The 24762-nt window shown below is 43.7% G+C and overlaps 2 protein-coding genes across 14 annotated transcripts in view; both read right to left on the bottom strand.

Annotated features, from left to right (window-relative positions):
- The window catches only part of LOC126521228 (MFS-type transporter SLC18B1-like), a 31427-nt gene extending 25165 nt beyond the window's left edge, over window positions 1–6262 (bottom strand). For 7 of the 9 annotated variants that reach the window (XR_008610330.2, XR_008610331.1, XR_011895088.1 and 4 more), the window contains exon 1: window positions 609–6262. Coding sequence is in view for 4 of the 9 variants with exons in the window: in XM_055065844.2 (XP_054921819.1) it covers window positions 609–902 (294 nt within the window). In the remaining 5 variants the exon portion in view is untranslated. The remainder of the gene's footprint in view (window positions 1–608) is intronic. The other 2 variants (XR_008610329.1, XR_007597204.2) reach the window with 1 other exon arrangement.
- A 100-nt stretch (window positions 6263–6362) lies between these two features.
- Window positions 6363–24762, bottom strand: part of LOC126521227 (MFS-type transporter SLC18B1-like) — a 51796-nt gene continuing 33396 nt past the window's right edge. For 4 of the 5 annotated variants that reach the window (XM_050169858.3, XM_050169859.3, XM_050169856.3 and 1 more), the window contains 10 exons: window positions 22008–22155; window positions 20941–21009; window positions 19247–19346; window positions 18652–18812; window positions 18158–18256; window positions 14671–14759; window positions 14008–14103; window positions 13470–13544; window positions 8297–8390; window positions 6363–6556 (listed from right to left, as the gene is read on the bottom strand). In XM_050169858.3, the coding sequence (XP_050025815.1) occupies window positions 6443–6556; window positions 8297–8390; window positions 13470–13544; window positions 14008–14103; window positions 14671–14759; window positions 18158–18256; window positions 18652–18812; window positions 19247–19346; window positions 20941–21009; window positions 22008–22155 (1045 nt within the window). In that variant the 3' untranslated portion in view covers window positions 6363–6442. The remainder of the gene's footprint in view (window positions 6557–8296; window positions 8391–13469; window positions 13545–14007; window positions 14104–14670; window positions 14760–18157; window positions 18257–18651; window positions 18813–19246; window positions 19347–20940; window positions 21010–22007; window positions 22156–24762) is intronic. The other variant, XM_055065843.2, reaches the window with a different exon arrangement.

The raw sequence follows: 24762 nt of genomic DNA, 5'->3' as shown, positions 1-24762 counted from the left end.
ACGGCAGCGGTTTGGTTGGCGGTCAAACGGGGCGAGCACGAGCAGTACCGAGAACTTCAACCGTCTTCGGCTTTCCACATCCGTTGCAGGTGGCCACCTTTGTTATCACCCCAACGCATTTATTCTATTCTCAACGCTGGTGAAAATTGTGCAATGATGTTGTCGTATTTCTAATTTACTAAAGACACGCCCAACCGTCATAGCAAGTTTAGTTTCGTGTGCCTGGTTAAATATGAAAGTGACAAGCTGGAAAATGAAGCCTCACAATTCCTCAGCTTCAACCACGTCAGTCTAGAAGCACGCGACCTGAATACAATACTGTCATCTAAAATGCCGTTACGTATACATTTCCGACACAACAAGCACTTGTGAGATGATCACGACACTAATGGAGGGAAGTGCGATTTCAGTTTTTCTTTCTTATTCTATCTTATATTAACATTGTGGTTTATCGAGCCTTTGTCATTTTCTTTTCCGCATTACTCTCTTACCAACATTAAAGCAGTTGCTAAATACGCCATGAGATATGTATGTGCAGGTTAATTTTGTTACGTTCACCGCGCGTGAACATTCCTATCAGCGGCGCCATGCAGAAACAAAAACCTCACCAGAGCCGGAAAAAGTGGCGCCAAAAGTGAATACGCTGCAGCCACCCAGAACTGAGTGTGGATCATGGGAAGGAGACAAATTTTCCTCTTGTGTCTTTCCAGAATGCTTTTCTTCTTGTCAACCGGTGAGTACGTGCCAGTGAAGTCCACTCCATCGACGCCCTGCGACAGTTTATCGGTTTCGGTCGTCTCATCCTTGCTGATCGCCACAAGTTCTCTGTCATCGGAACCAACCACAACCGGAGCGTAGGATATGTGCTGTCCACTGGAACCTAAACCCTGGCCGTCCGGCATTTCCAACGCAGTGTAGATGAACGGTTGCACTCGGGGCCGAATGCCTGTCTTCAAGCCTCAGAAAGTGTGGAAGCGTATGGCACAGACGCGCCTGCCTTCTTTTTTCGCATGGATAGCAAGGTCAGGCCCAGTGAAAGCAGAGGGAACTAAAGCCACAAACAGCGCTCGCACTGGTGAATGAGGCGTCGCGCGATTGTTTTGGCGCCGCGACGTATGCACGCGAGAGTCTAGACAGCCTGCGCCGCAGCTGCGTATGTGGATCCAACTTGCCTCAGCGGAAACGTGTGGTTTTCCCGTTTGCTACAGCAGGAGGAGGTTGTCGAAGGGCTTCGATACAAGGCTGGTGCATCGAGGCAGGAAGCCCGTGTCGACACAGTGGGTGCAGTCGCTGTGTGAGCGGCAAGGCAAAGATGTAGTTGAATTACGGGCGACAGTGAAAGTAGGGTCAGTGACCGTGGCTCATTCATTACAACGCTGTTATTTGCAGATCTTGATATTGCAAATGGCACTGAGAGTGTTCAGCACATTTCTACAAGCATGCTCGAACTGAAGTCCCAAGAAATTTGTGTGCGGCATGCGATGGGTGGGTTAATGTAGACGAATTAGTAATTGCTGACCTGCCCAAAGAACAAATACAGAGGACACGAGGTGAACTCAACACCTAAGGCCAACAAACCAGCTGTTTCTCTAGCATACTTTCCGTAGTCATTTGTATAAAAATAGATGTAAGCATCTCGTATGGGTTGCATCAAATGCTTCTACAGCAGCGCTTCATGACGCACTGCGACCAAGGCGAATGATAAACGCAAGGCAGTGATCCAAAAGCCGAACAGAACGCATTTGCAAAGCAGGCAAGAAGAGACACCGCAGGGTGACACGGTGCCACATTTACCCGCATCTCATACAGTGCATTTCAATGACGAACGCCTCATGAGTGCGTTTTTGGCCTCGGCGCCGCGTTCGCTGGACGCTTTCAATGAAACCCGTCATGACCCTTCGGATACATATGTCTCCACAGCTGGAGAAGCGGATTGATCACCCAAGCGTCACAAGCCTCGGTGCGGTGGAACACCTTCGTTCAGTAGGCGACCTGAAAATACGCGTTATATACTTGCAGAGGCCTTCATCATCCTCATATTGGTGTTGCGTTAATAATAGGAGAGAGGTGGAGCATATTTCACAAACTTCTTCTTGTATGCCACACAAAAGCCCTACTGCAACAAAATATGACTTAATTCTATAGATCGTAGAGATCTACATTTAAATTATTATAGATGGCGAAAACGATCATATAAAAAAGAAAAAAAACTGAAAAAATTTTTGCTTTATTGACTATTTGATTACCTTAACTAAGCTAAATTACTAAGAACAGCACTTGTGAGCCTCGACTCATCAATTCAACGTTCAAGACTGCCAAGTGACCTTGAGAAGAGTGTGTAGGTGACAATTCAACGCTGTTCTGTAACAGCAAGCAATCACACACGGCACATGCGCCCTCATATATAATTCGTGAAATACGTGCTAACGTACGCGCTTTTCCTTTTTGCCTAGTAAAGCTTCAAACCTGCATTTAGTGGATGGTGATCGAGTGTGATACTGGCATTCGCTTTGAAACGGAATGGGGGTAAATGTCATGATTCAAGCTCGCTCTTTTATCGCGGGATGCAAGCGTCATCTATTGACCTTGCAACAAAGTGCCATCCGCAATTCATGGCCTGCGAGATTCAAGGTGCTTTCGTGTTTATTTTTGTCATGGTGACTTAAGTGATAGGTAGTGATACGTAGTGAACGTAGTAAGCTTTTTTTAGAGCTGTTTATTTCACATGTGAACAATATACATATAGAATATAAACATTGTATAGAATACTGAATGGGCATTTACCGTGTATGAGAACCTGTTTTTGAAATGGAATACATAGAGACCTATAAAATCGTGACATTTGCATTTTTTTCAGTGCTTAGAAAACCCGAAAGCAAATTATTTCCTCAAGTATACTACAGTTTATTCGTTATTATCGGTCATTTGGCGCAGTGCTTGTAGTGTGAGCAGTGCGAGTGTCAAACTGGAACTTTTCTCATTACAGTTTTCGTTCCTGTTAAAAAAACGTTCAGTTCTAGTTTAACTCCAGAACGAAACAGTCCTGTTTCAAACTTGTTTAAGCAACATTACGTTCACTTCATATTCTATGAACAATTACAAACTAATTTTGAAGAAAACTAAGGAGGTATTCGTGAGCTGCACAGAAAGTCTGAAAAATTATGCAGATCCAATCCACATGTTGAGTCTCTGAAGCGAAGCTTTCGTGAAGCGGTTAAATAAATACTACAACATCTTTAATCTTGCGCAACCGCGTTTTGCAGCATAGCGATTTGGTGCCTGCCTTGTAAAATATCAAGACGCGGAACTCCCACTACGCTGCCCACGTGATTCCCACAGGGGTCAATTTTAGGGCCATTGTTTTTCCTGTTACTCATCAATAACTTCGTACAAAATGTATGTGTAGAAACAAAACGTTTTGCAGACGATTGCATACTATATATGAAGAAATTCGCGGTCCGAGTGATCAAGGAACTTTAAACACAGCATTATCCACATTGCACACATGCAGGTTTATAAATTGGCAGATGACAAATAATTGCAAAAAAAACAGTCATAATGAGAGTGAGGCGGAAGAAATAATCATTTTTGTTTACTTACCGCACTGATGATCATGCTCTGTCAGAGGTCACTAGACATAAATACTTGGGATTATTACTCACACCTGACTTAAAATGGAATGACCATGTGGAGTAAATTGAAGAAGGGACCATGAAAAATGCTCTGTTGTCTAAGGAGGAGACCTGAAAAGGCCACGCCGGACATAAAACTTTTCACACATACGACATTTATTAGACCGTCGTTGCAATACGCAGCTGTCTTGTAGAATCCCTTTACTGTGCTCAACATAAAGAAAGCTAGACAGAGTTCAAAGAAAATCTATACCATTTTTCTTTGTTATAGCTGGCAGACGTCACCCTCACTCCTCTTACAGAAACGGAACTTGAAGGGCGACAAAGAAGTACGGAAAGGTTGAAATTCTTTTATTTAGATTTTCATGATAAAATTTGAATTGGTAAATTAAAAAAATTAAATTATGGGGTTTAACGTGCCAAAACCACTTTCTGATTATAAGGCACGCCGTAGTGGAGCACTCCGGAAATTTCGACCACCTGGGGATCTTCAACGTGCACCTAAATCTAAGTACACGGGTGTTTTCGCCCCCATCGAAATGCGGCCGCCATGGACGGGATTCGATCACGCGACCTTGTGCTCAGCAGCCCGACACCATAGCCACTGAGCAACCACGGCGCGTTGAATTGGTAAGGCGTTGTATGCAAAACCAGCCCCAGAGGGTACAGTGCGCTTTTGACCCCCTAAGAAAGTTGTAGATTTTATAAATCGCACTGATACGTTGAAAGGTTCATTTTTTTTTTCCGAAAACAACCCGTGAATAGAATTCTCTACCAGCTGATATTGTAGAATGGGAAACAGTCGAGTTATTCATAAATGCACTCAGGAACCAATCCTGTTTTTGTTTTCTCATTGTAATGGTTGTATAATGATACATGTCATTATAGATAATGCAATGTTCTTTTTTTTCTCTGTGTTCAGTTATGTTTGTATTTTTCACCATGTCGTTGTGGCGTTGTGTTGCAACTCTTTGCAAACAAAAAAACAATTATGCATGATCACTCCTGATTAAGGCCTGGCACCCAGGCCAGCAGTATAGAATAAATAAATAAATAAATAAATAAATAAATAAATAAATAAATAAATAAATAAATAAATAAATAAAACTACGAATTGCACTGTATCCTTTTTAGGCCCACTTTTCATCAAGCCATCACCGGGATCAGCCCTGTTTGTGTTGCACTATCTCCAGGACCAACCCACCTTACTCGGCAAGATGACTGCACAGACTCGCCAAACCTCAGGAAAGAATTATGTGCGTGAAGGCGTAAATTTGTTGCACTGAGGACATTTCACTACCCTTTTTTGTTTCAATGTGGATAATGCCTTTTCTAGCATGGCACATACCCATTCAAGAGGATCAGTCAATAATAGGCACACACTAAGTGGCACATACAGAAGGCCTAAATCATAGAAAATCAACTAAATTAAAAAATAATGACTGAATATAATGTGCTATTCCATCAAAGACATAGGTTCAAGGGCCCTACAACACTTCCTTAAGGTCACCATTTTCACTCTAGGTCTTTTGCTAACATGACGAAGAACTAACAACAAAATGAATTATGATAATTAGCAAAATGAGAGTAACCCTCAACTCGAATCTTCTTGGCTCTAGATGCTACATTGTACTCTCCCATGACGTCATGCGAAGGCACCCAATAGCCACACAGCATCGATGTTACGTAAATGAAGTTAGGGCGCTATGATTGCTTAACCTGCTCAGCCTGTTTATGGCGTTCCCATGGCCTCTGCAATCGAGCGCCGCGCGGTCCGATCTCGGAGGGCATGGCGTCACTCTTATGGTTACAATAGCCTCCACGAGGCGGCTACTGCTCTCCTTATCGCTTTATGTTAATGGCATAGAAACACGACTGGAAATCACTGAATTAGGGTTTGGTTTACCCTAAATGCATAATGGGTCAAGGGTGCAACACAAGATCCTAGACTGATGCATGCGGACTGCATAGTGCAACTAGCGGACAATGCAAGATATTTACAGAAACTTGCGAATATGTGTGGCAACGCAACGACAAATCTAGGCCTGAAGTTTAGTAGAGAGAAATCGCGTGTTATGATCTTTTATGAAGAGACGAGTAATTACGTGGTGTCAATTCAACAGCAAGCCATGCCCATAGTCAAGCAATATAAATGCCTCGGCGTATACATAAACGGTGGAAAGATTTACTCAAGCACCCACGAAGATAATCTGTAAATAAAGGGGAAGCGGAATGGCAGCAATAAACAGAGCACAATCATAGATCCTTGTTTTAAACTTGTTCTTTATTGAAACGTACGCTGTTCTGTACGTTGAATGAGTGATTTCAATGAATGTATGCCCTGTTCGGTGCTCTTTGTTGAGTGCTTGTAGTCTCTGCATTACGAGGGGGATGAGCCGTTGCATTTTTGCTTGCTTAGGGAGGTATGAACCAACGCTGATGATAGTAATCTTTGTTCATGGACGGACACGAAAGATGCCGACCACCGAGAGCTTAACAGCTTGGCTGTAAAAATGGGTGCACTCTTTGCTTCACTTTACTGAGTGCTTGTAGCCTTTGCCTTATGGGTGTATGAGCTGTTGCATATGGGGGAATGAACCACAGATGATGATAGTTTTCTGTTGACGTTACGCCATGAAGAAATCCCGGGATCCTAGCCACAGACAGCTGCACTGTCAAAAAAAGAAAGTTTGGCGGATTGCTTTCTGGCGCCGTCTTTTATGAAATAGATTGTTGATAGAAAAGTAATTTATTAATACAGATGAAACAAATGAGGAGAATGTGTACAACGAATGAAACTACGAGGCAACTCATATGCGTGACGTTCCTGCTTGATTCAGTGGACCCGAGGAACTTTTCGACGTTGCAATTGCTTCCTTCGCACCGAAGACAGAGTGTAGCCAGAGAGCCACAGTGGCGGGTGCCTGCAAGGTGAGGTAAGGATAAATACCTTTTCAGCACAGGCAATGGAATACCTACACTGCCAAATTTTATAAAAGTTTTGTTTCGAACTGTTTTTTACTCGCCCATGACAGCGTTGTTCCGCCTTTTCTGGTGAATTTCAAGAAGAGACAGAAATTATTTCCTATGAAAATTAAAAAAGTACATGTTGGGGTTTTGCGTGCAAAAACCATGATCATATTATGAGGCATGCCAAGTGGGACACTCAGGATTAATTTTGACCACCTGGGTTTTTTTAACGCTCTCAGGGGTGGTTCTAACAGTATGTGTCGTGATGTGGGCGAATGTTAGTAGGTGTATTCATGTATATTTAGTGTCAACACATTGTATCGCTTCTAGTGTGCATTGGATCGGATGTGGATTAAAGCTTCGCACATGCACGTAGACAAACATTTCAAGCTTTAGTTAGGCTTCCTCCCTTTCCAAAATTGTAAAGCCGAGTAAAGTTAATCAAAGAACGCATGCGACTTGCTGGCGCAGTACTTTTGAATGCACCCACGCAGGAAACAAATTTTTATGGCGATGATCATTCGGGGAATACTTCGATCGAATGACACCTGGGTGCGCGAACGAATGTCGCGAAGTGTGCAGCTGCGTCACACGGCGTCCACCGACAGCGCGCGTCGGTTGGCCCCCACAGCTGTCGCTGCGCTGCTGCGAAAACTGGCCGACAAATGGCGAAGGCAGGAACAGCTGCTGCACGGTGGCCGAGAAAAGAGAGGCGCGCGCAACAAGCGCTTCATATGCGTCTCAATATTTTTGCGCCTCTTGTGCGCGCGCTGTGGTCGGGTCTATAGACGCACCACGATTTCCCATTTCAGGCGCATGTTTTATAACAAGAGCGAAGTTTGTGATCTTGGAATGGGCATCGATTTTGCAGCCACGAATCCCACCTAGTGGACGCGATATTTTCACGCGTGTGTAAGAAGGTCCAATCTGTAAGTCTTCCAATGTACCCCGACATAACGCGAGCGTGCGCAAAGCCGAAAGAAACGCTGTGTCATATGAAGGGCAACCTTCGTGTCGCTCTGGCGACGTGCTAGAACGCACACCACGCACGCTACCTCGCTCCATCACTTTCGGGTATGAATGCAGAATGCAGTTCGCGCGCTTGCCAGACCCCGTGCGCTGTCTGACAGAGGACGCACAGTGATGCAAGAAATGCGCATGCGTGGCCACTCGCAATGACGGCTGCTCTCCTGGTACCTATGGAGTAGTTAAAATCTCAGTTATTGATTGAGCAGGTGAGATGAGGCTTTGACGAACATTGGCTATGAAGCGGGACGAAGGGCAAGAGTAACGAGCCTATACGGACGCAGATCAGTATAGTGACAATGGCCGTTGTGTTCTCGTGGTTATATTTCTTCGCTTTTGATACTTCTATACCAGCTTATTTGATGCCTCAATGCCCTCTTTCTCCATCTCGTTGCGCTGTTGCAAAACTACGCAGAATATTCTAGTGGGCATTGAAGCCCTGAAGCCACCGTGCCGTACCAAAGCTGAACATCCGTGCATGGGTGTTGTGGAGATGTCGGGTGTGTTCTGTACTGACCTCCAAAGCTATCAGTTCCAATAAATCGGTACAGCTTTCCGCTGTGTGGCTATACAAACATATCCTGCCTCTGATTGGAAGTAAGTGTAAGCCCGAAGCGGAGAACCGACTCGGGAGTTCACCTAAACGCATTGGGTGCGTATCGACTTACCCATATCACCAAGATTCCAAACATGAGCATGGTGCCTTTCCTGTAGCCGTACAACTCGACGACGTAGCCGGCGACTGGGGGCGTCACCATCGCCCTGGTGTTGGCACGATCGGCAAGTAAAGTATGAAAAAATCGAGATAGATGTGTTTTTTACGACAATAAATGTATGTAAAGAACTATGCGACATGTTCATGACAGTGTTGATGGCGACAGTTTCGTATAGCTTCGCATGGTTCCTAAGGACATTTATTACGTAGGTGTGATGCAGAAGAATGGTCCGTTCATTCAAACGTTGTCAAGCAAAACTATACTTTTATAAGGTTGTATGAGATAATATGTAGTGACCATGTGCGCCGTCATTACACACTGCCCATATAAAGTGCAGCGGAAGAAGAATGCTATAGTCGCCATGCGTGCAGGTATAGCCGTCTTGCCAATGAGAACTCATTTAGTCTATTATTTAATCTCATTCTCTGCGACGCCTAGTATTGAGTGGTCATTATTTAACTGTTCGCATTAACAATGATAACTGAACATACAGCGCATGTTATTTCGCCGCGTTCTTCTCAAATTTCTCTAGTTCTGTGATCCACAGTAGGTATTGCCATTCAGAATAACTGAACGAGTGATGAAACACTAATATATAGAATAATTACTAGACGTGTGAAATGAAGTAATCTTGAACACGTATTTGGTCAATCGACAGGTCAACAACGATGTCTGATGAAAAAGGTTTGGACGCAGTTTTCTTCATTACTAATTTTATTTGTTCACACTGTCAAATCTCTAACGAAGGTTTTTACGGGGAGAGTAAACAAGTGACAATAAACATACATCCTAGGGGTGCACGCGGCGTCAAGATGTCGTATAATTTTGAACACAATTCTGATGCATGTTAAAACGCGCGAACATCGCCTATATAAACTACAGAGCTTGGCAATGTTCGCATTCACAAACAATAACCTTGAAGCAAATAATGAAAAGAAGTAACATGACTTCCTTTTACCGCCAGTGTATGACTTTGTAACCAGCTTATTGTCGAGTTTTGTTTAGTATAACCGTTCAAAAACGCTTCTCATGTTCTGCAGACATTTAGATAGAAGTATTGTAGGGCTTTCGTATCCGACCATTCATTGTAAATTGCTTCTGGTCACTTGTAAGAGCGAAATAGAGAAATAAAATAGTGCCGAAATTGTTCTAAAATAAAGTATGTCTAGCAACTTACATTGTAGTAAGTCTTATGATAATGACAAAGAAAAAAATGCATACGCGATTTCTGCCAATTTCTTTTTCTCATGCCTTGTTTGGTGCCATTTAAGAAAATTCAAATGGCCCTCATACCTGACAAATAAAATCTTTTTTACTTTAATGATTTGGGGAAATGCCCGTCCCATCATCATTATTTTTTAATAATAATAATAATAATAATAATAATAATAATAATAATAATAATAATAATAATAATAATAATAATAATAATAATAATCAGCCTGTTTCATGTCCACTGCAGGACGAAGGCCTTTCCCTAAAATCTACTATTTCCCCTGACCTGCGCCAACCATTTCCAACTAGCACCCGCGAATTTCCTAATTTCATTGCCCCATCTAGTCTTCTGCAGTCCTCGACTGTGCATTCCTTCTCTTGGCACCCATTCTGCAGGCCTAATAGTCCACCGGTCATCTAACCTACGCACAACATGACATGCCCAGCTCCATTTTTTTCTCTTGATGTCAATTAGAATATGGTCTATACCCGTTTGTTCTCTGATCCAAACCGCTCTCTTTCTGTCTCTTAACGTTATGCCTAGCATTTTTTGTTCCATCGCTCTTTGCGCGGTCCTTAACTTGTTCTAAAGCTTCTTTGTCAGCCTCCAAATTTCGGCCCCGTATGTCAGCACTGGTAAAATGCACTGATTGTACACCTTCCTTTTCAATGATAATGGTAAGCTTCCAGTCAGGAGCTGACAATGTCTGCCGTATGCGCTGCAACCCATTTTTATTCTTCTATGAATTTCCTTCTCATGAACAGGGTTCCCTGTGATTAATTGACCTAGGTAAACGTACTCCTTCACAGACTCTAGAGGCTAACTCGCGATCCTGAGCTCTTGTTTTCTTGCCCGGTTATTCATCATTATATTTGTCTTGTGCATATTAATCTTCATCCCCACTTTTACACTCTCCCTGTTAAGGTCCTCAATCATTTGTTGTAGTTTGTATACAGTATTGCTGAATAGAACAATGTCATCGTCAAACCAACGGTTGCTGAGGTATTCGCCGTCGACACATAATCCTAAACCTTTCCAGTTTAATAGCTTGAATACTTCTACCAAGCACGCAGTGAATAGCATTAGATAGATTGTGCCTCCTTGTCTGACTCCTTTCTTTATAGGTATCTTCCTACTTTTCTTGTGTAGAATTAAGGTGGCTATGGAACCTCTGTTGATATTTCCCAGCATATTTACGTAAGTGGTCTGTACTTCTTGATTACGCAATGCCTCTATGACTGCTGGCATCTCTACTGAATAAACTGCCTTTTCGTAATCTATGAAAGCTATAGAGAGGCCGATTGTACTCAGCAGATTTCTCGATTACCTGATGGATTACATGGATGTGATACATTGCACAGTATCCCTTCCTGAAGCTAGCCTGTTCTCTTGGTTGACTGAAGTCAGATGTAGCCGTTATTCTATTGGAAATGATCTTGGTGACTATTTTATACAATACTGGAAGTAAGCTAATGGGCCTATAATTTTTCAATTCTTCAACATCTCCCTTTTTGTGGATTAGTATAATGTTGGCATTCTTCCAGTTATCTGGGACACTTGAAGTCGTGAGACATTTCGTATAAAAGGCCACAAGCTTTTCAAGCATGTCTCCTCCATCTTTGATTAAATCGACTGTTATTCCATCTTCTCCTGCTGTTTTTCCTCGTTTCTTGTTTTATAAGGCCCTTCTAACTTTATCGCTAGTTATAGAAGGAGCTTCTTTAACCTGTTCATTACTACTTCGAATGGAGGTATCGTGGCTGCTCTGGGTATTGTACAGGTTCGTATAAAATTCTTCAGCTGCTTTTACCATATCTTCGAAATTGCTGATGATATTACCGTGCTTATATTTCAGTGTATACATCTTAGCTTGTCCTATGCCAAGTTTTCTTCTCCCTGATTTCATGCTGCGTCCATTCTTTACTGCTTTCTCAGTCTTTCTCAAGTTATAATTTCGAATATCCCTTATGTTCGTCTTGTTGATCAGTTTTGACAGTTCCACGAATTCTATCTGCTCTCTTGAGCTTTACACTTTCATGCTTTGCCGCTTCTTCATTAGGTCCTTTGTTACTTGGGAGAGCTTACCTACTCGTTGCCTTTGTGTTTTACCTCACACTTCAATTGCTGCTTCTGAAGCCAGCCTAGTTACGGTTTCATTCATTCCCTCTATGTCATCTTCATCTCTCTGTTCTAAGGCTGCATATATGTTTGCAAGTAGGAGCTTGAATTGGTCTGTTTCTCCCTGACTAATGTTACTCTTTCCCTCTTCAAATTGAGCTGAATCCTAGACCTCACCAACTTATGATCCCTGCACTTTACTCTACCTAGCACTTCAGCATCCTTCCCTATGCTGGTATCGGCAGAAAGCATGAAATCTATTCCATTTCTTCTGGTCTTCTCCCAACCTCCCGAAGTCTCATCTTCATAGGTTTGATCCATCCTGAAAGATAAAAGTGCTATCAAACGTTTCCCGCTCTGAGGCGACAGTATTGTGCCACCTCTGGATCAGGGTGGCATTTACGAAGGCCTACTCTTTCCACATCGGAATAGGGGATACGCCCATGTGCGACTCTCCTGGAACCACAGAAACGATGGTATATGTCCCTAGTACAACGCCGAGCTTTAAGCTCTCCGGACAGCATTGAAACCAGCTGGACTCTTGACCATTTACTGAAATGAAGAGTCTTGGACCATGGCCGTACGCGTCAATGGTGCAGAAAGCCACGAAAGCATTGTTGAAATACCTCAAGTGGATAGGTCTTGGCAACCGTGCGTAGACTCGGTGCTAACCTTAAAATGTGCACGAAACTGTGCTCTCTCTATCTCTCCTCTCTCTTTCTCTCTCTTTTTTTCCCATACCCCTTCCTGCATAGCAGGGTATTAAACCGGACATGCGTCTTGTTAACTTCCCTGCCTTTCCTCTCTTCTTTTTCTCTCCCTCTCTCTCCATTTAATTTTTTTTTCACCATCGGGGCTTTTCCAGGTACACTTTCTGTTGCTACGCTTCCTGAATAAAGTGTTCATCATTCGCAGCTTATCCCTTTCCGCGAATTCTAGAAGCATCTCTCCTCTAGCGTTCCTAGAATCGATGCCGTAGTTGCCAATTGCTTATTCACCAGCCTACTTTTCCTCCACTTTCGCATTGAAGTTACGCATTTTTATAGTATACTGAGTTTGCACTTTTCTGATCGCTAATTCAACATCTTCATAAAACTGACCTACTTCATCATCATAATGACTGGAGGTTGGAGCATAGGCTTGTGCTACCTTTAATGCTTACCTGTTATTAAGTTTGATTACGACTACTGCTGCCCTCTCATTAATGCTGTAGAATTCATCAACGTTGTATGCTATGTCCTTATGGATTAGGGATCCTACCCCTTATTGCTTATCTGGGAGAACTCTATAGCCGAGGACATGGTCGTTTGTCAGCATTGTATAAGCCTCACCAGTTCTTCTGACCTCACTAAGGCCAATGATATCCCAAGCAATGCCTGATAGTTCCTCAGAGGCCTGCTAAGCTAGCTTCACTCAAGAGAATTCGGGTGTTAAATGTTGCCAGGACCAGTTTCTATTGGCGGCCTGTCTGGGTCTAGAGATTCTTAGCACCCTCTGCTGCGTTACAGGTCTGACCGCCGCCTTGGTCAGCTGCTCCGCAGCTGTTGGAGACTGAGGGCTACTGGTTGATCGAATGAGTCATTTGGGAGGTAGTTCACGAATACTGCTCCAGGGAGGCCTATTCCTGTTCCGGTGAGGGAATGTATTTTGTTGAAGATTATTATTATTATTATTATTATTATTATTATTATTGTTATTATTACTATTATTCAAGTAAAATAAGGGATGGCCGAGCCAAATGGTTTGTACAGTTAATGCGTAATGACCCAGGATTATGTGCCTATAACTCACCCGAATACTGCAAATGTGAGCACTGTGCTTGACAGAAAACCGTTTGTGCGTAGATTGTCGGGGTATCCACGTTGTCTGAAGAAAGAAACAATACATACATGCGTAGGTATATAATAAACTCAAAATCACGCTAAAGTGACCCTTAGGTTAGGCGACAGCTGCACAGTTGGAGTTGAGCATGTAGTCAAACTCCTAGGCCTACATGCCTGCGTGAAGCACGCCAATAATCTGCGCATACACACACCACGCACGTGCAAAAGTCTATGCGCAGAAGGTGCCCACATGCGTCAAAGTCGAAATGCGTGCATTAGCAGTCAGTGTTTGTGCACGGCGACCTATTTGACTGCACCTTTTCTGATAACAAGTGCGAATGTCCCTGAACTTGCGGACGAGGGGATAGGAAGGGGGGTGGGTCTGAAAGCATGCTGAAATGAATAGGCAAAGCTCGAATCACTTCAGCATTGGCCTATACCTTTTTTAATGCGAACGATAAACGTCAATGCGGGCCAGCATAGTTTGCTTGCGAGAGGAGACTTACACAGCACGTCTCAGTCCGTGGCAGTATCCACAGACAAACTGCGCTGACATTCCCAGGCCCGTAAAAACTTGCGAAATATAAACCAATGCTAGCGTCCTGAAAAAAAGAAAAGAAACAAGGAAAGGAAATGAAGATAAATAGGCTTCTCAGGAAAGCGAATGGAAAAGCAAGTCATTGCAGATAGGACTATAGTTTCCGGGAACGCACAGGTGATAAAAAAAATAATACATGGCGTGTTTGGCATTTCGACGTAAAATGCAGTTGTTAAAGACGCCTTTAGTCTTGCCGAAAGAGCTGTATACATTTTTAATAAAGCCTAGAAGAGGCACATCGAGCATGGAACATACAGTATACTAAGCAGTGACCCGAATCATTGTTAGCTCGAAGCATTTGTTGGCTTGAACGTATACGTAAGTGCATGCGTGCCTTTATCACAGACAGTAGAGTTGTTGCGTTTCTCGTTGGTGGGCGAAACGCTTTCTTGATTTGCCATTTTTTCCACGATTAGTCACCTGGTAAAATGCCGCTAGTGCGTGTATGTTTGGTTAAAAATTCCTTCTGACAAGCAGGCAATCTTCTAGATTGAATTGAAGGTCATAGAGCAGAGTGCCTTCAATTCTGAATGAAATGCGTAAAAGTATGCGAATGATTTGGCTTCATTACCGCGATACAGGTAGGAACGGCGCAGGTCCTATCACAAGATACGCCACTATGGTAAACAGCTGGCCCACCATGGCGTAGAAAGCTTCCAACTGCAAAAAACAAAGACAGAATGAAAAGAGAAACGATTTATGTGTTGTTGTTTATTAGCTGCGGCAGTGTGGGAAGTTTGGCTGCTAAAGAGCCTGCTATCCCCATATCATAGCTAAACAAATACACATGAAAGCACTACACCAGACAACAGTACAAAAAAGTAATATTCGAAAGCTTTCACAGTTCCTTCGAGTGAAAGAGACACTTCGCATGCGCTCCACAAATATTCAAGGCGCTCAAAATAAAGCTGGAATTTATAGAAATTTGCAATGCAGTGTCAGTGCATGACCCCTGACAAGCACGAGCAGCATTTGCTTCTGCTGAACTAGATCAATTCAAAGCAAAGCACATAAAAATTCACTGGTGTGGAAAAAATGTAATGATAATAAATTGAGATGAAAAAGGAGCAACACACCAAAACACGCAAGGTTACGATGACAGGACAAGTACAAAGTCGACATGATAACAACGGCAAAGTCGTTAAGACGTCTTCGCGAAATAAAATTACGTCACTACCACAGCACTATATACAACTAATGAGGTCACAGTTCACACACACACACACACAAAAAAAAAAAGAAATCGCGCGACTCTTCCACGACTTGTCTTTGTTTATAGGGACAGGGCCTGGGGACCTAGCAACGTAATTACAAATAAAGAAAGCCCATCCAAGGCGTCAAGACGATCGCGAAGTGTTTCCCGATGTTGGTCAAATTTAGGCCATTCTATTGGGATATGTTCTACAGAACCTTCTGGAATGTCACAATGTGCACACTCGGAAGAGGGCCGTATACAACATAGCAAACAGAGTTTGTACGCCACTTTGACGATGTAAAAGTGTGTATAAAACTTGTTCCGTATCTTGAGGTTCAGTGCGAAGCGTAACAAGGGAAATTTGGCTGAGGAGTGCTTCAGCTTGGGCCACGTGGTGCGACTTAGCGCAAATTTAACCAGCGCAAATAAATATGGACGCAAGAAACATATACAGAGGACCAGCGCTGTTACAAGGAGTCCGTGTTGCACAGAGACGATTTTGTCCGCTCATCAATCTACATGATCGGCGATAACTTGCGCCTCCGTCGCCGAAGTGCCGTTTTCGCGTCGGATACAGAAAATGGTAATAGTGCGAATTTGTTCAAAGCATGCACTGCAGCAGCCATTCTGTCCACTACTTCATTTGCCGTGGCGTTGACTTGCCATTCCAGAGTAGGTACGTGTTAGGTCCATCTTACCTGGCAGCCTAGAGTCACACCAAGGAAACGATACTTGCGTACGATTTAAATGGTATGGCCGCCCAAAGAGAGTTTCAAGTTCTTGAATTTCTTTCTTATGAATGGTAGAACCACTGAATTTGCGTGAAAAATTTGCATGTCTCACTCCTTGAGGTAATCGCTTACTGCACGTTCTTGAATACGGCGTTCGATGATCTCAAGTGATTTGTAAGATGTCTATATGCATAAATTGTCTGTTGAGATACACACATGACATTAGACAGCACCGCCGGAAGGCCTGCCATTGCAGCGGGGAAAAGAAGCGGACTTGAAACGCTCTCTTGGGGTACGCCTTTGTGCACTTTGTATAAGCGCTTTCGCCATCGTTGGTTGTAATGTATATATGTCTGTCTCACAAAAAGCTTGCTATCCATTTTAAAGCATGGTCATGCACTCCAAGCAAGGCAAGCCCTTGGAAAACAGACAGGTGGGTGACCGAGTCGATTTCTTTTCTAAAAAACGGGAGAAACTTTGTCGAGACTAAAGTGTGAAACGGCGGAAGCCTGACACCATTGCCAATGGCGATTTGTGGCGTTGGAAACACCACGGTGGCACATAACTCGTACACTGTTATGTGAATCTTTGTTTGTTTTTTAAATGCTTGCAACGCCGTTTACGCCTATGTCTATCGTTTCGATGTCTTCTGAGTCCATCATCTCAAAGCTGTCATCCGGGAGGACGTCGGCTTGCAACTCATGGCCGGTGAACTCCTTGTGCTTTAGAGGGTCCACATCCAGGATGGCTGCTTTGCAGCGCCGAACTGTTGCAGTACCTTTTGTGGATCAGGAGGAGACGCGTCTTCCATGGCGGTGTCGGGGTGTAGTTGGCCATCCTCATCATCCACTTCGCTCGGTTGACTTGTACTTGCTCGGCTTGCCGCGGCAAGATGGCGGTCACGGCACTTCCGAGCTTCATTTGCCTTGGTACCCGGAGATGCAGCGAGTCGCTTCAAACGCACTGCCTCTCTTGCGATGACCTTTCGCGTCCCTGGACTCTGTGGTGTCGGACGAGCCTCGCCGCCCCGATGCATGCGACGTATACACTCAGCCTCTCTTTACCGCCGATTGCGTTCAGCGGCTGCCGCACGTCGCGTGTTGGGAGACACTAATTTGGCGAGACGAGGCATCCTTCCCACATGATACCGCAAAGTAAACTGCCCCCACCGCCGCCGCCACACCACACCCAAGCAGACGGTCGTCACGCACGCCTCGCGACAGTGACGTCAGGGCGCACCGTCGAACACACGGCCGCCACGCGTGCCGATGTGATGAGTCATCCCGCGCGGCGCCGAACCACCCCGACACCCGCACTTGACGACAGTGACGTCACGCACGCGAGCCAACCAGGAGGCGCACACCTTTGCCTAGCGACAGTGACGAGTGATCACACAGAGGAGACCAATCAGTAGGCCGGAAAGCTGTGACACTTTCTGCTAACGGCAGATGACCTTGACAATGAGCCATTAAAGGCTTCCGCCTTAATATCGGCGAACGCAGCGGCAGCGATGTTGCCACAGTTCGTCTCGTTTTCCACAAACGTTACCAGGTCAAGGATTGGGATCTTTCAACACAAGGGAACGTATGCTTCCATTCACATGTGAGTGAGTATGTCTAGAAAAACTGACGTACTGATGGGGCTGAGATGTTTTTCAAAACGCAGTATGATATATTGTCTGGGCTAGTTTCTGTCCTCACTCGGGTTAGCGATAAAGCGGTACGCAACTCTAGTAGAAAATACGTGCTGTTCAGTTAAAATTGAGGTAGCTCACAATCACCTTGGACTTCCTTCTCTAAAGAAGCAGCTATCGTATTCAGAGGTGGGCCAGGTTGTTCAACATTTGTCAGAATGACGAAAATTGATTCGCAAGCGTCCCGTTCGGATACTCCAAAAGCTGTGGTCAGGGCTCTGAAAGGACTGCATTTGGATATTGGATGACTTAAATCATTCATTATTTGCCAGATTTTCGGGAGCGGGGTAAATGGAGTGAGTGAGGCGCAGAGATCACGCCAATGTCCTTGACAAAATTTTTGCATGTGTCGGTTAGACTTGAGGTGCATCGCCTGACTCTCTCTGTACTTTTCCATCATTCCTGGTATTGTTCGGGCTTCGTTGTATGGTTTACCTACCTTATAGTGAGAGAAGGCGCCGGCAATAAAGCCTCCCAAGGAATAACTGGCAAACTGGACCGTGTAGACACTGCCCAAGATAGTACCAGTGAGGTTGAACTGAAAAAAAAATAGAACCAAACAGCAAGCTTCTTTGATTTTCAGGTCGTTAAATGGCCGTCCAAGAAAACGCCATTTCGGCATGTGAATGATAAGACGGCAAGACTAGCGGTCAGCGTACGATAAAAGATAACGAGATCTTACGCATGAACTACGAGAGAGCTGCTAAAGTCCATTTTGTGTGACGGGTAATGTATCTTAACTATATGCATATATTTAGATATGTTATTGCGTGCTGTGCATTTTTATTACTTCATTGTTTACCCTCTTATGTCAAAGCCGACCGAGCTTTTAGGGTACAAGAATAAATATATTTAATAACAGCCCGGCACAATACTCTACGTCGTCTGTGCTTGAAAAGGAGCTTTCATTAATGGCCTTTCTTAGATACTGACATCCTCTAGGCTGGGTTCCAGCGTGGGCTCGTTGAATCCTAGAATGATCCAGCTCATCATGAGTGTCACCATGTCGATGAGAAACACGGGGTCGATGAGAAGCCAGTAGTAGCTCCTGTTCTGGCTGCATTTTTCTTGCACCTCATCGCTCTCATCATCCTCTGAAAAACATAACGATCGCTACGCTAATTCACAGAAAACAAAGAACAAAAGAAAACAGTTTTCCCGCGTACAGAGCCTGAAAGACCGCACGAAGCTCCGCGGCACTTGCTATTCTTGGTTGCTGTTATGGCGTTTACCTTCCCATTTGGCATGTATTGCACCATCACTAAACGTGGCTTGTTAATACGTGTAAGTTGGCCAACAGGCTTGCGGGTTAATACTACTGTTGAGGTACGTGGTAGACAAAAGCGTGCAAATCGTCCACTGTCACTATGGGTTTAAATGCCGCCTTCTACTTTGAGCTTTGAGTATGTAGTATCGCTGTGAACTTATTTATCGATGGTTGTGGAAGGAACGCTTATTCAGTTTGTTGTAATGCTTATTCAGTTTGCTTTCCGAAGTTGTTTTCCATAAGTGATTTCATTGGGCTTACCTGAGTACTGGTTGAGCTTCGAACTAAATTTGGCGATTACTGGAAATGAGAGCATTGTAACGGCTCCCAACACGAAGAACGGAAGCGGGTAGGCCCATGCCTGCAATGAAGAGGGCGCTTCGTCAGCAATAATTAACACAGTATTGACAGAGAGAATAAAGGCTATATTCAATGGTGTCGTACGTGTAACAAGTGTTTAGGAACACCCTCAAATTCTCATCGCATTGAACGCAGCGCAAGAACATGTGCATCAGTAATACGACGAATGTGACGTGATTTATTTTGTTTGCAATTGTATTAAGCACGGTTGACAGAAGAAATTTTCTACAAAACGGTACTAGCCAACTTAGCAAAACGATGAGTGTGGCGGATGAGTAAAACAGGAGGAAGCGTATTCCAATTCTCAAAAAAAAAAAAAAAAATAACCCATTTCTCTATCTCAGTTTTTTTTTTTTTTTGTAGTGTAATGTCCAAGATGAGATGCAGCAGGTTAACGTTTTTGACAAGGCATGTTCGACGCGCTGGTTGCGTACTGCGCGTGGCAATTGAAATATGATAATGCTGTTGATGACGAAGCTGATAGGAAAGAGCGGTATGCGAATTTGCGAAAAATGTCAGACCTGCTCAGCGTTGACTCCTTATAGCCGCAGCATAGCCTAATTAATTTAATTATGTACTTTTACATGCCAAGCCTCGGTATGATTAGGAGGCATGCTGTATTGGGGGACTCCGTATGAATTTTGGCCACCTGGGGTTCCTGAGCGGGCACCCAATGCACGGTACACGGGCGTTCTTGCATTTCGCCCCAATCGAAATGTGGCCGCCGCGGCCGGGATTTGATACCGCGTCCTTGGGCTTAGCAGCCCTGCGCCAAAGCCACTACGCCACCACGACGGGCCCGCATGGCGTCCTGTAAGTATATATATGATGTTCTTTAAAGCATATTTTTTAAAGCAAGGGCGGTGTATTTCAGAAAGAAAGAGTGAGGTCACGTGAACCACGTCTTTCGCAGCATGCTCAGCTTACCTGGATGGACCGCTGTAGTTTTACGCCACGCCATGATGCAGTAAGAAAGACGCGAGTTAAAAAGGGGCTCGTATTTGACGGTCACAGGCAGAGTGTTCCAATGACGGTGTATTAATCCGAATATGATAGAACATATACGTTAGTCGAGGAGATAAAACATAATCAATAGGACAAGGAAACTAAATGAAGGAACTGGTGACCATGCAAAAGTTCAATTGATCACAATGTTTTAAAGTTGAATTGCAGCTCATATGCGTTGGTAATTATTCCACTTCCCAAAAAATCAATACGGTTTAAGCATGAATAAAAATGTTATTTGTTGCCATTGGTTGCGCAGCCGTGTTACTTTTATTTGCACCATTTAATTTTTTATTTTGTCAGGCCTTGCTGAAATTTATTTGGAGGCTGTTCTCACTGGAAATCAGGAAGGTTTTGCAAATCCTTCTCACCAGATGCGCATATTTGCTTTTCAAGATGTACGGGGACAAATTCTTGTTCAGAAAGCTGGCAAATGACACAGCATGCTTAAATGCACTTCAGCATTTTAATGCGTACACAACGCATTCAAATATTGAAATTAATGTGCAATTATCTGGCTTCTGTTTACGAGCTATGGTTTCGGTAGCAGTTGCATGAGGTGATTCATAGCAAAACAACGGCGCACTCACGTCAATCAGAGCACCGCCAATAGCCGATCCCACCATGTTGCCAGATCCCCAGAGGAATTCTAGGAACGCCTGAAAGCGTGAAATGCAGCATCAGGTTTATGCGATTCGAAAAATTCTAGAGCGCTTTGGTACCAGATCCAATCTTCGTCAAAATATGCAAGCGAATATCTCAGATAAAGGACGAACGCTATTCAAGTATATACATGTAAAATATTTGCTCGGTTAAATGTAAAAGTGAATATTGTGTACATAAAAGACAAACTCTGTTAAGGTTATTACCTACGAATTGTGTGCCGAGACCATGCTTGCTTGGCAAACGGTTATTTAAGTTTTTTGAGGACATAATGCATCTTGCAATGATTACATTCGTTGGAACTTTCATAACCATGACGAGATAAAATACTAAGTTTTTATGGGTGCTTGCATTAACAAAGTCAGTGTGATACGTCTGGGCTCCTCGCGACACGTAATGAATCTCATATATTCAGCTAAACTTGGAGATGGTGGGTAGAAAGGAAATACAACAAGTTTGCGTAAACAGAAAGTTTTTTCCTTTGCATACGTCTATAAAAATGTCAGGGAATCTAAAATTCCTTCTCCTCATCATCATTATAATGATCCCTGCCTTCAAATTGCATTCTTGTACAGTCTCGACTATTAGATGATAACGTGGGCAATATGCTGCTGCGATGCCGTGAATTGCTGCAAGGAATGCGAACGTGGCTGTGGTTGGTGTCGTCGGTGACATGTGTCTAGTCAAGTCGATGTTTTACAGGAAGTTCCAGGTCTGACCTTATAGTGGAAGCGGTGAACTAGTTTGCCAGTATGATGCTCTTGATGCTTACAACTTTTGTGAACAGAACGAATGCTGGTATACAACTTAGATGTATCGCTTATATTGTGGGTGTTTTCTTTGTGTGCACACGGATACATTTTGAGATAGTAGGCAAATTTTGAATACTTCGCTCGCCGTGTACTGCTATCCCGACGTCATTATCTGCGAGCTTCCGGCTGCAGTTTCGAAGCGCTTTTGAGACAAGATGGCGTGAATCTCTGCAAGCACTTACAATTATAGCTCCTCTATATTTCGGGAAGCGCGTCGTGAAGACGGCGAACATGCTGACAAGGTAGAATGTGTTGGTGATGCCTCCGAGAACGACGCATGCTATGGACAGGCCCAGCAGGATGTTGCCTCCGGGCGACCAGTAGAGGCAACTGCATATGTTGTAGAATGGCGCAAAAAGCGTTAAGTGCCACCACATAGAACCCATGATAAAGATAAGCGATGAGTCTTTTCCTGAGTTCGTGGCCGACGCCGACGCTGCTCGCAAATACATACATACATACATACATACATACATACATACATACATACATACATACATACATACATACATACATACATACATACATACATACATGTATGTGCAGCAAATAAAAAATTACGTTCTTGTGCATGTCATTTGCCATGCTGCCTCTCAGCATAAGAAAATATCTTTTTTCCTCCGAACGTGACAATAGAAGCTTAAGCCTTCTCTTGTTGCTTTGGTGCTCCTGCAATGCTTTTGTTTTTCTATAAGGACGCATATGATATTAAAGTAACGTTACTAATGCTGTTGGAAGGTGAATAAAGACATTTTAGAGCCTACGTCGATTTTCGCGTCACATTTGAGCGAAGAAATATTGCTTTCTTTCAGCAACCTCGTGGCGCTTTCACTTACCATGTATTTATAAATTTTCCATCGTTTGCCGTTATATGTACAATCGCCATCTAAATTTACCAAAATAGGTAGTAGTATATGAGCAAAGAAACGAACAAACACACAAGCTGTATAATGAGCACGGTGCCTTCAAGGTTTCCTATTTCATTGATTTGAATTATTACCGGATATTTTATACTTCCGAACATATGTTGGCCCACTCTCCGATTCAGCTACTCACGCGGAATTACATGCATTCCTACACTCATACCTTGACTTCCAACACAACCGATCTAAGCTAAGCCTCTTATGCAAACACTCTTAATTTAGTCATAAATAACGCCCCTGATATTATTTCTGAGATAACCCACTTGGAGGGCCATTAAGGATCGAGCCCGTGTCGCCGAAAAATCCGGCGTCGGTGTCGGCGTCTAGCTTCGGACATCGTTACGGCAAAAACGATTTTCGAACCACCCATACTCAGGCCATCGATGTGACGCAATATACTTACTAAACTAATTGAATTTCTCAAGCTTAAATACGCAGAAAAATCGTAAACCACGACGTACACACAACCTACAGATACGATAGCTCTCGGATTGTAATTTAACCACACGATAAAACATAATTCTGTTACGCTTAAACTCAAAGAAACCATTTTACAATTCAGACTGGCCGCGGCGTCCGCCGTATGCGCGTGCCGGCGCGCGCGCGTCTCGGGGGCCACGTAGTGGTGCGTCCGGTTCCTTGCGATTCCTCCACCTGGCGCTCGCTTCCAACGCATCGTAGAGTCACTATCGTGGCCCACGCACGAGGCCGCGTTTCTCCGAGAAAGCCCGCCTCCGTGCATAGCGTTCGTGGCCAGCGTTTCTTGGTAAACATTTCGCTTACATGCGCTCCAGTTGCCGGGAAGCGTGAGAAGCAGCCAGGTATCTTTGAATGCTATCGCGTTCCACTCTTAAAGACCAAGTTTAAGCGTCCTCCAAATTTTTTATCACTGGTGACATCGTCCACCCAATTAACAGATGGGAGACTAAACAGAAGTTCGTAAAGTGCTAATTTATTGTGTAAGTGTAAGGGCAACTAAAGTGCCTTGAACTCCGTGCTCGTTATTTTTGCTGAGCACTTTCTAGAATTTCTTCCTTAGTATCATTGAGGGGAACTGGGCGTTGCTTAAAAAATTTGGAGGAGGCTTAAGCTTCGCCTTTAAGGGCGGAACGCGAGAGCGTTCAAGGAACATTTACTGCTTTTAATGTTTCCCGGCAACTGCAGGTTATGTAACCGTAACGTTTATCGGGAAACGCTGGCTGCGAACGCAATGCACGAAGGCGAGCTTCCTGTTAGAAACGCGGCCTCTTGCGTGGATCGATCTCCTGTTATTGTTTCGCACTTTTAATATTTCAGTCTAAGATGAGCTAACATAAAGGACATGCACTGTCGATGTTTTTTCCTGTTACATTTGTTTGTGGGCTGCCTTTCTCAAAATTCCTAGGAATAACTTTGTGAAGAATGAAAGACAAAGTAAGCTACTTTGGCGGTAAAAAAATTGTTGGGTATGCGTGGTTCGGTATTTGCTTCAGTATGAATTGCCTTCCGGGATTTTTCGCTCACGCCGCCGACACCGGCTATTCTGCGATACGAGCTCCTAAACGCTATCGCGTTAAAATATTCTACCTCATCTGATGAATACATTTGTTCCGATGATAGCCATGAAGTGCCATAATAATGGGCCACGATTTACGCAAACCCTTCGGCGGGTTCAGAATAAGAAACGCCTTTACCGGAAGTCCGATAAAAACTGTCTTTCAGAATCCTGGAAGAAGTATAAAAAGGCAGATAAAAAATAGCAGTCATTGTTAAGCTCTACGCGTCGTAAATTTGTAAGCTATGATTTGTCATCGATGCTCCAGTTAGACCCCCAAACGTTTTGGCGGGCAATAAATCTGCGTATCCATTCCGGTGTAACTCTAAAAAATAACAGCCGCGAAATAATCCCGGAGTCGAACTGCGCAGTTCATCTTAATAGTGTTTTCATATCTGTTTTGACGAGCGAAGACACTACTTCATGTTCTGATATCTGCTTTTTTTTTTTTTTTTTACTGAAACTGCTATGGCAGAGGTG

This window comes from Dermacentor andersoni, chromosome 6, assembly GCF_023375885.2.
Source record: "Dermacentor andersoni chromosome 6, qqDerAnde1_hic_scaffold, whole genome shotgun sequence".
In the NCBI taxonomy this organism is placed as follows: Eukaryota; Metazoa; Arthropoda; class Arachnida; order Ixodida; family Ixodidae; genus Dermacentor; species Dermacentor andersoni.
The sequence above is the reverse complement of the archived record's forward strand: the minus strand, read 5'-3'. Positions and strand labels throughout refer to the sequence as shown.